The 15,797-nt window shown below is 43.5% G+C and overlaps 1 protein-coding gene across 1 annotated transcript in view; it reads left to right on the forward strand.

Moving 5' to 3' along the window:
• The window catches only part of LOC126281686 (furin-like protease 1), a 1,379,773-nt gene that overhangs the window by 1,300,110 nt on the left and 63,866 nt on the right, over positions 1-15,797 (forward strand). The window contains exon 10 of the mRNA XM_049980852.1: positions 4,219-4,300. Within this exon, the coding sequence (XP_049836809.1) occupies positions 4,219-4,300 (82 nt within the window). The remainder of the gene's footprint in view (positions 1-4,218; positions 4,301-15,797) is intronic.

Raw genomic sequence — 15,797 nt, forward strand, 5'->3', positions numbered from 1 at the left:
TTATGTGCAGAGATGGCAAAGTGACATCGCCACCCACATCATCACTGAACCACGCACCAATTGGCAGTAGGACAGGTACAGTTAGCATGACAGACTTCTGCAGCCGTTCTCTAAACTGGATAGTGTCCGATGGTCGAGAGAAAAAAAAAAAAAAACGAACGACGACTGTAATGTTTGGATCATAGTGACTACTGTTTGTTCGTACCAGCCAGGCGTGACATGCGAGGCTAAAGTATGTCTTCAATGTTCGACACGATATTTGTCACATCCGCTGTGTGGTTCCAAGGAGGTTCTAAACAATATATAGTTTAAAATATACGAGGATGAACAGTGACCTTTAAAAACGGCAGTGGGAAGCGAGGTACAATAATTTCCAAGATTATGTATGGTGCTGTGCAAGTCCATGTGAACTGGTGGTTTCTGCCGCCATTGTTGCGTCGCTTGGCAGTGTCGCTGTCTTCTGTGAACGACGTTCGGCTTACTCCTTTACAATGCGGCTCTCTTTTCTTATGGTTTGACTCCATATTCTGTCGGGACCCTGGTTTCACAATACACACATCTACCGATAACAACTGTTGGGATATATCACTGCGAGGTATCGATTCGACATATACTGCAGATATATGCACATGACTTGCCTGAACTATACGTCAGAAAAATGAAAGGGAAAATATATAAAAGACAAGGCACTAAGATCCGTTTGTCAGTATTAACAAAACTTCTTTCAATTGATCAGTCACTTTTTCACATTTTATCTCTCTTCATGTCCTGCATAGCTGCATGGACGTCAGTAACAACAGTAAAAGACCTTTCATACGTTTCCATCAAATGCCTAATGGAATGCGGTATTTTGAATAGCTTCCTTTTATCCAAACTGCGTCTCTCATAACTCGATCTGGAATGAAACATGTACAAGAATGCAGGAAATTAGAGAAGAGACATCTAAAGTTTATTCATTCGAACACTTGAACCATTAGGCACTTCGAATTATTCTGGAATATGAACACTGGGAGTCTGTATCAGCAAAATTTAAAGCAACACGCTAATATTGAACTTTCATTACTCAGATAAAACTGACAGTAAAAGAATTTTAGCGCTATTCATAACCGTTCTGGTGGAAGAAATAGTTCCTCTTTTCAGCACTAAAGTTCTAAACCTACTCCATGGGGAGAGAAATTCCTTGCATACTCTTTTATATTCGCTGATTCCCGGGCTTCTTAGTTGGACAATAATTCATATTTCATTAATAGCTCTCGATCTCTCCCGCACTATCAGCTTCCAAATGATTTGGGCTTTCTTAGTATTTCTGCAAATACATCTCTTTAGTCACTGGACTAGGCACCCACTGTGTGTGTGCTTTGCAGCTGCCGTTCTAACTGCGCTTGTACTTCCCTTTCTAATGGTAATTGTTTCTGAGCTGCTTTAAAAACGCAGATGGAAAGCTAACACTTCGGGTTCATGATATTCTATTAAAAACTGGTGTCTCTCTCCTAAATTCCACGCGAGAGAGACATGACTATCCATAATGTAGTAATTTTTTTATCTAGGTCATTACAGCCATATCTCTCTCTCTCTCTCTCTCTCTCTCTCTCTCTCTCTCTCTCTCTCTCTCTCTCTCTCTCTCTCTGGCTCTCTTGTTCGTCCCCCCCCCCCCCCCCGTCCTCTCTCTGTGTATCGCCGTCGTCGTTGTATCTAATACCAGGGACTTCAACGAGTGGGGTTGCTTAGCATCCCTAACTACGCAATAAATCCGCAATGGCCATGCCGTATAAACTTGATAGCGCTCATTCAGAATTTCATTGCTTAATAAAATCTGAGTAGAATGACTCATGGCAGGCAGTAACTGCTTAAAGAACGGCAATGTACAGGACCACCCACCAACACTGCACATTGAAAAAAGAAAAAAGGCTCTTCAGCTGTATTCTGTTGACAAAAAAGGATGTCTTATGCGTGTGCATTCCCGCTCACACTTTTGCTGTGTTGCTGTGTTCCGTATTTACACACAAAAAAAAAAAAACACTTCTTCCCCTTGATTACCCGATATGTCTGAATATCTTATTTTGTGAAATCTGTCTTTATCAATGAAGTTTCTTTAGGAAGTGGGTAGGACAAGGTTGACGTAGAACTGCCGATATCAGACTGTGCCCTCTTTCCCATCATTTTTCCCAACAGAAATCGGTTAAAGATTCTGCGGTTCCACTCATCACAGCCTGTTGTAAATTATGCACAAAAGACACCCTCGTCCATGACTGTCAGAATTAGTTGTGAAATCAGTAATTGACCAACAAATAGAAAATTGGGTAGTATGAGGTGTTATCTTTGGTTTGGAATACTGGAATAGGTTAGGAACAGGACTTCATGCAGATGTGAATTTCGCACATAACATTGATGAAGTGCTTCTAAGGTCTACATTTGATACTTTGTCTTTTCAGTCAGATTACGTCATCTTGCTACTATTAGTGGGAGATACGTGGTGGCAGACATACTGTCGTGTCCACTGCTCACTCTGCCGCCTGCTTAATTCTTACAGTCGATCTTGTTTGTCTCTGACACTTATGTCTGAACATTACAGTTTTCGCCAGACCAAATTTCTGTCTATACCTTCTCACAGCACATCCATCGTTTATCAACCTGTTGTTGTGTAGAGAATCTGAATCTGCAAAAGATGTTTGGTATAACTGCAGAGAAAATATACTTTTTTGATATTCATAAAACGGAAATATTCCAGTTCCTTTGATAGCATTCCGTCAACAACTTCGCAGAACTCTACGCCAGTCATTAATTTCATTCACTCAGTCAATCAGTGACTGTGTTGCACTGATTGACACAGCAGTACCACCAGGGCTGCGAAATGAGCTGGTGCATGCATTCGCAGAGAAAAGAAGAGGGTCAGAAAACAGGCTGTATGCCCAAATAAGTGTTATTAACATGGTGCAGTCTGGTTCTGCTTGGAAGTGCTGTGGATGAATACTGTAAATTCGACAATTATCCTTCTTGTACCGGACAGGTGCTATTTGTCCATTAGCTATGTCTTGATACCAGTACTTACTTAATTAGACTAACAGCGAACAACTGTTATCTACGTGACCTACGTTCTGTGAAATTAGGTGGCTGTTACGAGGAATGAATATATTGTTGTTTGTTGTGGTCTTCAGTCCTGGGACTGGTTTGATGCAGCTCTCCATGCTACTCTACCCTGTGCAAGCTTCTTCATCTCCCAGTACCTACTGCAACCTACGTTCTTCTGAATCAGTTTAGTGTATTCATCTCTTGGTCTCCCTGTACAATTTTTACCCTCAGCGCTTCTCTCCAATACTAAATTGGGATCCCTTGATACCTCAGAATATGCCCTAACAACCGATCCATTCTTCTATTCAAGTTGTGCTACAAACTCCTCCTCGATTCTATTCAGTACCTCCTCATTACTTATGTGATCTACCCATCTAATCTTCAGCATTCTTCTGTAGCACCACATTTCGAAAGCTTCTATTCTCTTCTTATCTAAACTCTTTATCGTCCATGTTTCACATCCATACATGGCCACACTCCATACAAATACTTTCAGAAACGACTTCCCGACCCTTAAATCTATACTCGATGTTAACAAATTTCTCTTCTTCAGAAACGCTTTCGTTGCCATTGCCAGTATACATTTTATATCCTCTCTACTTCGACCATCATCAGTTACTTTGCTCCACAAATAGCAAAACTCATTTACTACTTTAAGTGTGTCATTTCCTAATCTAATTCCCTCAGCATCACCCGACTTAATTCGACTACATTCCATTATCATCGTTTTGCTTTTGTTCATCTTATACCCTCCTTTTCAACTGCTCTTCCAAGTCCTTTGCTGTCATTGACAGAATTACGTCATCGGCAAACCTCGAAGTTTTTATTTCTTCTCCATGGATTTTAATGCCGACGCCGAACTTTTCTTTTGAATATATTAATAATTAAAATTAGAGTACGAGTTCATGGTGTTCAGAAAGGTTTGTGTTCTGTCATTGTCTCCCATCAGCAGTGAAATGTCAGGACGAAAGAATTTGTTAACTTACGGGTCAACGTATTAGCTCTCACAACGACCGAACTGAAACTTTAGCAGCATTCGCAGATGTTCTTCTGCATCTAAAATATCGAAAAACAGTATTTCAGGATTCATCGTATCTCATAATTTGAAACTGATTCAAGGATCTTATGCAACGCGTTTGTGTGTTTCAGACTGATCCCCGCCAAAAGCCAAGTCACCCTGGAGTTGTATGTGAAGGAATGCGCCGGCGTCAACTACCTCGAACACGTGCAGGTAAGTGCCGAAGCATCTGTAACGCATTCTATCATTTAGCACTAAGGAGGATGAAACTGATCACCTACAGCAGATTCCAAAGTCAAGACGGCACGTGACAAGCAATGCGGTGTTAAGAATTCAGATTCATTATACAATCGAGCGGCAAAGAACTTCAGCGTTGTGGTGGTGTCGAAAATCTTCGACCATTGGCTTGTAGCCAAACGCAAAATAAATCGCTGATTGTCGGTTACGGCACCAGTAGAGGTATTAATTGACGAATAGTGTCTAGTTCTAATAACGGATGAGCAATGGAGGCTTCAGTGAAGGTGTACTAAAGTGCGCCTCATTTATGACGGCGGCCGAGTTTAGGTTCGTTCTGCACATCTAATGTCACAAAAAACAGTCAGCCAATGAACAGATAACGACGTCGCCAGAGCTCGACTGCAGTTCAGAGCACAGACGAGTGTCTTCAGTTTTAGAAACGTTCAGTCATAAATAAAGTAATTGAACAAAAGCAATGTCTTGATAGCAGACTTTCTATGAAAGAAAGTTTGGAAAAAGCATTCTTTATACAGCTGCTTCATGTTACATTAATTAATTAAACCAAACAAGCAATAAGCCTCCTAATTCAGGCGATAGCAAGGAAATTCATTCTCACTAACCGCTTTTTCGCAATAATGAACAACGGTAATTGTTTATTTCCTATTGTACGTCGACGAAAAGTGAGTAATTCATAGTCATAGCAACAGCGTTTGTACGTGTTTTGGGTGACTCTTTAAAGTACTTGAGGTAAGGTATTGAACGACGAACTGCGTTAGCGTAATGGTTATGATGATTGGCTCCTACTCAAAAGGTCCCGAGTTCAAGTTTTATTCGGAGCTCAATATTTTATTTATTTAAAAACAATTTTGAAGTGTCTTACTTCATGAATTTTACTCTTTTGAATGTAATTTTTTGATATTTATAGTGACAACTAAAATCGACCGTACGGAAAGTATACGCTGTGGATTTTTACCTCTGCAAACTCTGCAATATTTCGTGCAATGGTTTACTACGTTTAATGGTGCACAATAACTGCGTTGAACATGGAAACAAAATTAAGTCATTTATTGGGGGAAGGTATCGGTCAAGAAGATGTGTAAATATCAAATTTTTGGGCCACATAGTTTTTGTGAAATCGAATGATAAGTGTGTCAGAGCAGTCGGAACACCTTGTGTCTGCACAGGCGAGTAGTGCACTGATGACAAAATCGCGCACAGCGCAGGGAGTACGCCTCTGAAGCAGTGAAAGGGTTAATGCGGCCATGGTGGCTTTACTTCATGAACTGTGTGCTCCCCTCTAAACGTAAGTTTGCGAACTATACTCTACTATGGCGCTGCTTCTCTTGGCGCGTGCAACCGGCAACGCAGCAATCTCCCGCGTCTGGGCGGGCATGCGCGAGCCGCCGAGATAAAAGAGTTGAACTATAGCTACAAAACGCCGGAAGTACAAATTCAAAGTTTGTCACAACTTAACGAGGCGAACGAACACATTTCAAACTAAAACGAAGTACAATACGTCCAATGTAAAATAGCCGTTGAAATGAAATGTGATTTTAAGTCGCTGGTGCTATTTTTGTGAATGATTACCGTATCGCGTCTGACACAATATCGCAGTTACTAGTTGCGCGAGTGTAGGTATAAAACATTCAGAGAATCATTGACAACTCAGGTCAGGGCCAGAAGGTTATAAACAAACGAAATCGTTAAATGTGATGATTTCCGCTATCCATCACGAAAACCAAAATGTTTTAAATGGCTCTGAGCACTATGAGTCTTAACTGCTGAGATCATCAATTCCGTAGAACTTAGAACTACTTAAACTTAACGAGCCTAAGGACATCACACATATCCATGCCCGAGGCAGGATTCGAACCTACGACCGTAGCAGTTGCGCGGTTCCTGACTGAGCGCCTAGAACCGCTCGGCCACCCCGGCCGGCTCACGAAAATCGACAGGCTAGGTTTCAACACACTGTTTTATGATGCGAGTGCAATCTTAAAGGGGGCAACAAATTCGTCTCAAAATTTGTGAAAGACTCTCGGGTTTGCAGCTGGATTGGGCTGGATTGCTTCCTGGGGAGAAGACCTCATGTATCATGTTACTTTACTTGACACTGATACAAACATTAAGAAGTAAGAAAACGCCAATATGTAATTATATTTTGATTTGAATTTCTTTGAAGTCACTACTTAAGTCGAAAAGCTAGTTCCCTTCTTTTAAATCCTTTACTCTGTCCAGGACATCGTCAGCTTTTGTGTCCTGTGATAGGAACGTTGTTCATTCTGGTAGTGTAATGGGTTAGTAGATACCAATACAACTGCTTAGAAATTCTTGTCTGTATTACTGAAGAAAATTCTTGTACTGATGAAATATGTAATAAACAGGTAAAATACTCATGTGATCAGAGCGGTGTGGAAGAGTTTCGATGCGAATTCGAGTACATCTACATCTATACTCACTAGCTAACGTACGGTATATGGCGGAGGGACCATACACCACTACCCGTCATTTACCTCCCTATTCCATTAGCAAATGGAGAGCAGGAGAAAAGACTGTCTACATACCTCCTCCCGAGATGTCATTTTTCTTCTCTTCTCCTCTCCTCGCGGTCCCTAACACGAAATGTACATTGGCTGCAGCAGAATATTTCTGTAGGTAGTTACAAGTACCTGTTCTGATAATGTTCTCAATAGTATTTCGCTAAAAGAACGTCGTCTTCCGGTATTATCATTTGAGTTCACGAAGCATCTTCGGAACACTCACGTGTCCAACGAACGTACTAATAACAAATACAGCAGCACGAGTCTGAATTACTTAATCCCACCTGGTGAGGATCCTAAACATTCGAGCAGTACCCCAGAATGCGTCGCACAAATTCTAGAGCACGCGATTTACTTTGTAGGTGAGCTATTCTATCCTAAAATTCTCCCAAAAACCGAACTCATCCATTCGTACTCGTGTCATTTCAAGACCCTTTGCAGCGTTACACCTAGTATTTAATAGGCACCCCTGTGTCAAAAAGCGTATTCTAATACTGTATTCTACCATTACAGGATTGTTTTTCCTAAACATCGGCATTACCTTACATTTTTCTACTTTTGGAGTAAGCTCCCATTCATCTCACCAAATAGAAATTCTGTCGATGTATCCTGTATCAGGTAGTGCAGACGGTTTCCTGAACGACTTTGTGCCACTTTTCAAGACAAACAGCTGCCATCTCTGTAGAAATGTCTGGAGGTACCGTCGGACTAGGTCTATTACACATGATACGAGGGAAGACTAGACGTACTAAACTGGATTCCTGTGCACGTAGTGCGAAGCAGTGCTACTCGAGTTAGTGTGTGGCTCAAATATGATAGCAAGTCAACCCTTGTGAGAGGACGAGCTTTTTGTCGCATAAAAGGAAAGGAACAGCCAATGGCCGCAGGATACACACAACGAATTGTCTGACGATAGCGCCCTTCTGTTAGTCAAATGGCTCTGAGCACTATGGGACTTAACATCTGAGGTCATCACTCCCCTAGACTTAAACCTAACTAACCTAAGGACATGACACACATCCATGTCCGAGGCAGGATTCGAACCTGCGACCGTAGCAGCAGCGCGGTTCCGGACTGAAGGGTCTAGAACAGCTCGGTCACAACGGCCGGCTTCTGTTAGTGACCCGAAGAATCGTCTCGAATGGGATGCTGAATAGCCGGAGATGTATTGTCATACATTCTGGAAAAGCGTAATCTTGTAAAAAGTAATGATTACATTACTCTGAATCTTTCATTGATAATATGCTCCCATGATACACTGAGAGTACTATTGTTGTCGTAACTGATCAGTTAGCTGTTACGATCAGTGACAGAGACTGCTGGTTAAAAGGAGACTCGCTGGTTTATTGGCGTTCCAGGTCTGTGGCTGGCTAACGGAAAAATCTGCGCGGTTCGCAAACTCGCTGAGGCGGCAAACGCACGGAGTACACCCAACTTTGCGGGAGCGTTTACGTTTTCCGGCTATCAGTTCCGTTCCACCGGATCATGCTGTGCTCCTTCTTCCCTTCCATTGTGCAGGCCAAAATTGGCATAAATTTCCATTCAGTTCAATTTTAAAGCAAGAAGTAAATTATAAAAAGAATATAAGGAAATTGTGAGGGTGAGTGGGATCAAATCAAATGTTTGGTGCGATTCTTGCATGCCTGAACAGCATCGCCGATGATGTCGCGGACTGGTTTCCATGTTTTTCTGTCGGAACAGGTACGATGAAGTTTTCAGTTCACCAGAAACCCCGCTCAATCATGGCAGCAATCAACGGCGAGTTTTTCTGCCACAGTACTTACACAGTCACGGGAAGCAATCAGAGTCGATGTAATCCACATAAAGTCCGATTAGATTTGCAGTAACTCTGTGAGATTCCATTATTCAATTCACAGACCGATGCACAATTTCATTTCACAGTGAAGGTTTGTTTCAGTACACAATGCGGTTGCTGTTTTGCTTCCTTTACTCCGTCGTACCGAACAAGCAACACGTGTTTGTACATCACGGTTTGAATGGCGTATTACGTGCCACTGCGGCCGTCCGTGGACTGATACCGTACGCGTTGCTTTCTACGATCTCGGCGGCTAATTTCTCTATTCTCTGTGCAATACAAGGAAAAGAAAGAAAGAAAAAGCAGACACCGGTATATACCGGGAATTCCTCCCAAAAGTCGTCAAGCGCATTTCTGTGGTGCTTCGCCATATAGTTCCAATTTGGCTTTTGCGATGTTTAGCTGGAAACTGCCCAGAGAAACACTACTCATCACACCTTTCATTCAGCGACCAGTGTCGACGAGCCGGCCGCGGTGGTCTAGCGGTTCTAGGCGCTCAGTCAGGAACCGCGCAACAGCTACGGTCGCAGGTTCGAATCCTGCCTCGGGCATGGATGTGTGTGATGTCCTTAGGTTAGTTAGGTTTAAGTAGTTCTAAGTTCTAGGGGACTGATGGCCACAGATGTTAAGTCCCATAGTGCTCAGAACCATTTGAACCAGTGTCGACGGAAAGCGTCTGTTCGTTTTCCATTCCGAACAAATGATTTTTAAAGTGGAATTTTATGTGGCAATTCAATAGAGCGGACCCAAATTAGTCCGGGGAAATATTCGTTGTATCTAGACGTATTAAATGGGACATCAGCACAGGAATAAAACCATTACTGCAGGTGCGACAGCACAGCCCTGGCTTATCCTATTGGCTTCTTTCATGTAGCAGCGCTGCTCAGACGCGGCTGCTGATGGATTGGTTATTATTATTATTATTATTATTATTATTATTATTATTATTATAATTTTGTTTCACTGCTCCTCTTAATACATGTCGCCAAACCGAATATGGAGCCGCTCTATCGAATGGGCATGTAAATTTCCGCTTTAAAAGTAGTTTTGTTTGTAACGGAAAATAAACCGACGCTTTCCGTCGATACCAGGCGTCGCATGAAAGGCGACGAGCAATATTAGTCTGGATTGACTCCAGCTAAACACAGAAAAAACGAAACTGAAAATATTGGCCGAAACACCAGACAAAATGTGCCTGAGGGTTCTTATGGCGGACACTCAGTATTTAGGATGGCCAAAGATAGGCTGAAAAGCTCGTAAAGATATTTCGCGGTAGTTGGTGCTGAGAAATAATTGTTCAAAAAAAAAAGGAGTAAAAAAATAAAAATATCTATAAATAGCGCCGTTTCCGAGTTAATTAGGATTTAAGTTAGTGAATTAGGCAGTAATGTGGATAAATTTAAGTGAACCGTCAGATACAATTCGTGTCAGTTTTTCTCATAATGCACGAGACTGCTCGACCTTTGACTCAGATGCGATCATGTTTACCCTTCCACTACCAATTTCATATCGCTCCTTTGCGGAGTTTTAGAAAACCAAACGAAGTATACATTTGGCGACGACGTCTTTGGCGGGCAGTTTGAATTTGCGGGCGCAGAGGCCTCGTTGTCTAACCTCAGCGCTAATTAACTCGGAAACGGTGCACGGTATCGATTTTTTTAACAGTTATATCTCAGCATAACCTTCCGTGCACCACACTTAGCATTTTTCCAGACTGCTTCTGAGCACCTGTACACAGGGTGATTCAGTTGCCGACCGTTGTGGTTGAGCGGTTCTAGGTGCTCCAGTCCGGAACCACGCTGCTGCTACGGTCGCAGGTTCGAATCCTTCCTCGGGCATGGATATGTGTGATGTCCTTAGGTTAGTTAGGTTCAAGTAGTTCTAAGTCTAGGGGACTGGTGACCTCATATGTTAGGTCCCATAGTGCTTAGACCCATTTGAACCATATGAAGGACGTTTGATGCCGACTGACAAACGTTGGTTCATCCAGAAAAATGAAGAATGGATACTGCAGAAAGATAATGATCCGAAGCACAGCAGTAGGCTTTGCAGCGAATGGCAAAAAACAGTACTGGATTGGCCCTCACAGACGCCTGATACTAATGCTATTGCAAACGTTTGATCTTGCATCAGAAAGAAGTTGTAAGGAAAAACGATCTTTACTTTGAAATAGCTGTCAACGAAGATTCGACGGATTTGAAGGTCTCTTCCACGTGAATACGCGGAAAACATGGATTCAAGCATGCCACGGAGATGCCAAGCAATTATCGAAGCTCCGGGTGACTACTGGAAGCATTATTAATTGTAACTGAACTTTTCTTTTGTTCTTCTTCCTCTTCCTCTTTCGTTTCACCCTACTTTGGGGTATGTTAAATCACTCAGATTTTAAAGTTCTGTGCCTTTCTGTTAGCTTAGGATTGTTTTAGTCTCTCTGATCTTGCTTTCCTTCCTTGTTCAGAGATTTGGATTGTTCGTTAGGTTTTCATTTTTATCTGGAACCGCACTTCCTTGTCTTTGGCTTTTTTATTTTCTTCAGTTTTATCCATGAAAATATTTCCCTCCTGTGATCTGGAGTTGTCTTTAGTCTTTCTCCGTTCTCTTAAGCCAATTTCTTTTTTGGGAGTAGTCAAATTTGTTTAGCTACCCTGTTTGCGTTCATTCTTCTTTTCCTCGTGGCGTTTGAAAGTTTCTCCGTTGTTTGGTAAAGCGTTTCATTTTTGATGTTAATTAGCTTGCTGTTGAAGAATATGGGCCAAGGATTCTTCTTGACATTTTCCTGTCTTTGATCTCCAGCCTTTCAACTTGGCCATGGTTGGTGATAGACGATGTTTCGGCTGAATATAGGGCTTCCTGTTTGATTACTGCATTTCCACATCTCATTTTTGCGTTCCATGACAGATAATTTCCATTATATGTGTTTTTGGTGAGTTGTAAGGTCAGTGTAACGTTATCTCTTCTATATTTCATTGCCTTTCTCACGAGAGCATTCCAACTTATGCTTTCTCCAAGACAATTGTATTCTTTCACGATGTCAGTTTTTTGTTCTCCAAAATTTAGAATGTTTTGATGGGTTTCTTAAATTGGCCAACACATTGGTCTTTTCATTGGATATTTTGAGACCCATTTCTAAAGCTTCTTTTTGTGGTTCTGGCATCTGTTCGTTGGTGTCTTCTCAGATATAGCCCATTAGGACCATATCATTACCGAGCGAGGTGGCGCAGTGGTTAGCACAATGGACTCGCATTCAGGAGGATGATGGGTAAAACATGCGTTGGGCCCTCCTGGTTTAGGTTTTCCTTGATTACCCTAAATCGCTTCAGGCAAATGCCGGAATGGTTCCTACAAAAGGGCACGGGTGACTTCGCTGCGTGGTGCTCTCCCCCAGATCAGCCACCAACCAATGATATTATCTGAAAAGGCTAAACAACTGAGTTTGATGCCTTTGTTTCTTGTTCCTAGTCGGACTCCAGTAGGGATCTTCGTGTTACATTCTCTGACCACTTTTTCTAGGGGGCAATTAAACAGCAGTGGATATACACTACTGGCCATTTAAATTCCTACACCACGTAGATGACGTGTTACAGACGATTAATTTAACCAACAGGAAGAAGATGCTATGTTATAAAATGATTAGCTTTTCAGAGCATTTACACAAGGTTGGCGCCGGTGGCGACACCTACAACGTGTTGACATGAGGAAAGTTTCCAACCGATTTCTCATGCACAAGCAATAGTTGACCGGCGTGGCCTTGTGAAACGTTGTTGTGATGCCTCGTCTAAGGACGTAAAATGCGTACCATTACGTTTCCGACTTTGATAAAGGTCGGATTGTAGCCTATTGCGATTGCGGTTTATCGTATCACGACATTGCTGCTGGCGTTGGTCGAGATCCCATTACTGTTAGGACAGTATGGAATCGGTGGGTTCAGGAGGGTTATACGAAACGCAGTGCAGGATACCAAAGGCCTCGTATCACTAGCAGTCAACATGACAGGCATCTTATCCGCATAGCTGTAACTGATCGTGCAGCCACGTCTCGATTTCTGAGTCAACAGATGGGGACGTTTGCAATACAACAACCATCTGCACGAACAGTTCGACGACGTTTGCAGCAGCTTGGACTGTCACCTCGGAGACCATGGCTGCGGTTACCCTTGAGGCTGCGTCACAGACAGGAGCGCCTGCGATGGTTTACTCAATGACGAACCTGGGTGCACGAATGGCATAAGTCATTTTTTCGGATGAATCTATGTGTCGTTTACAGCCTCATGATGGTCGCATCCGTGTTTGGCGTCATCGCGGTGAACGCGTATAGGAAGCGTGTATTCGTCATCGCCATACTGGCGTATCACCCCGTGTGATAGTATGGGGTGCCATTGGTTACACGTCTAGGTCACCTCTTGTTCGCATTGACGGCACTTTGAACAGTGGACGTTACATTTCAGATGTGTTACGACCCGTGGCTTTACCCTTCATTCGATCCCTGCGAAATCCTACATATCAGCAGGATAATGCACGACCGTATGTTGGAGGTCCTGTACGGGCTTTCTGGATACAGAAAAGGTTCGACTGCTGTCCTGGCCAGCACATTCTCCAAATCTCTCACCAATTGAAAACGTCTGGTCAATGGTGGCCGAGCAACTTGCTCGTCACAATGCACCAGTCACTACTCTTGATGAACTGTGGTATCGTGAAGAAACTGCATGGTCAGCTGTACCTGTACACGCCATACAAGCTGTGTTTGACTCAATGCCCAGGCGTATCAAGGCCGTTATCACGGCCAGAGGTGGTTGTTCTGGGTACTGATTTCTCGGGATCTATGCACCAAAAGTGCGTGAAAATGTAATCACATGCCAGTTTTAGTATAATATATGTGTCCAATGATTACCCGTTTATTGTCTGCATTTCTTCTTGGTGTGGGAATTTTTATGGCCAGTAGTGTATTAATACATGATATATGTATAAGTTTTAGTTTATTTTCAAGTACGTTATTCTGGCGATCTTCCCAGATTGCAAATGAGGTGATAATTTGAGAGTGCTTGCATTAGCTCCTCGTTCGTGGCCAGTCACTTGGATAAGGTCGCAACAGGGGCAGTGGTGGTCGGTACAGCCAGGACTGAGCCAACAATGCGAGAATGGGCTAGATTCCCGAGCGAGTATTCTGGGGGTGGTACCAAACAGGAGGTGGCGAGCGGCGGAGTATTGGGACGGTCCGCGCCGTTGCGGCAGGAATTCCCGAATTCTGCTCCGTGCTATTCCGCTCTATTCTGCTTCGCTGCGCTCTGCTCTACTGTCCATTTCTGTCCCCCTGGAGGTCGCAGGCGCGGAGGCGTTCTCCGCCGTTAACGGACGCGCCTCGGCCAAGTATTTAAATGGAGCGACGTTCCAGAGTTAATCGAGCGGCTTAGCTCGCATCGACTTTGCGGTCAGCCGGCGGCCCCTGCAGCGCTCCTGAGACTGCGACGACCGACCGACAGCACCCCCACGTCGTCCAACAGCGGCAGCAGCAGCGGCACCGCCTGCTACCGGCGCCGCGGCTGCTACGGGAGCCGAGGTGCCAATGGAAATTGTCGCAATGCAGTGCGAGCCGGGATACGAGGGCAGGGGCCGTTCCCACTCCACTGTCGCGTCTCAGACAAGAGCGCACCTCCAAAGCATACGCTGAACGTCCTACTCTCCTCACACCGAACACGTTGTTTTAAATTTCGCGTTTAAGAAAACGTTCGCTCAGGAGAATCGCAGAAATGTACAGTCGTTTGACTTTCACAAAGAGTCCCGTATGGACGACAGAGTAATAAGGATCCCCGGCGTAGAGACACAACTGGAAGAGATGAAAACGAATAAGTCGCCAGTTCCGGATGGAATCCCAATTCGCCGCGCGGGTAGCAGTGCGATCTACATTCTATTTATACTCCGCAAGCCACCCAACTGTTTGTGGCGGAGGGCACTTTCCGTGCCACTGCATTACCTCACTTTCCTGTTCCAGTCGCGTGTGGTTCGCGGGAAGAAAGTCTGCTGGAAAGCCTCCGTGCGCGCTCGAATCTCTCTAATTTTACACTCGTGATTTCCTCGGGAGGTATAAGTAGGGCGAAGCAATATATACGATACCTCATCCAGAAACGAACCCTTTCGAAACATGGACAGCAAGCGACACCGCGATGCAGAGCTCCACTCTTGCAGAGTCTGCCACTTGAGTTTGCTAAACATCTCCGTAACGTTATCTCACTTACCAAATAACCCTTTGACGAAACGCGCCGGTCTTCTCTATATTCTCTATGTCCTCTGTCAACCCGACCTGGTACGGAGCAATACTCAAGTATAGGTCGAACGAGTGTTTTGTAAGCCGCCACCTTTGTTGATGGACTACATTTTCTGAGGACTCTCCCAATGAATCTCAACCTGGCACCTGCCTTATCAACAATTAATTTTATATGATCATTCCAATTCAAATCATTCCGTACGCATACTTCCAGATATCTTACAGAAGTAACTGCTACCAGTGTTCGTTCCGCTATCATACAATCATACAATAAAGGATCTTTCTTTCTATGTATTCGCAATACACTACATTTGTCTATGTTAAGGGTCAGTTGCCACTCCTTGCACCAAGTGCCTATCCGCTGCACATCTTCCTGCATTTCGCTGCAATTTTCTAATGCTGCAACTTCCCTGTATACTACAGCATCATCCGCGAAAAGCTGCATGGAACTTCCGACACTATCTACTAGGTCATTTATATATATTGTGAAAAGCAATGGTGCCATAATACTCCCCTGTGGCATGCCAGACGTTAATTTAACGTCTGTAGACGTGTCTCCATTGACGACAACATGCTGTGTTCTTCAAATTTTCTAGTCCTGTCTTCCTCAGTTGCGTGTAATATTACGGTACATTGATAATTTTTATAGCAACTGAATAAAACACAATTTTAGTGCCATACGCGTTTCACCTTTATTTTCTGCAAGGCATCATCAGTGGCAGTTTGCGTGGACAATTTCTTACCTATTACGCTCCTGTTGCATTTTTCGGAATCCATGTTGATTCCTACAGAATAGATTCTGGGTTTCCAGAAATGACTGAGGCTACTTGCCACGGTTTGTGTGGCTCCCCACGTCGGA

The sequence above is a fragment of the Schistocerca gregaria genome, chromosome 7 (genome assembly GCF_023897955.1).
Source record: "Schistocerca gregaria isolate iqSchGreg1 chromosome 7, iqSchGreg1.2, whole genome shotgun sequence".
NCBI classification, from domain to species: Eukaryota; Metazoa; Arthropoda; class Insecta; order Orthoptera; family Acrididae; genus Schistocerca; species Schistocerca gregaria.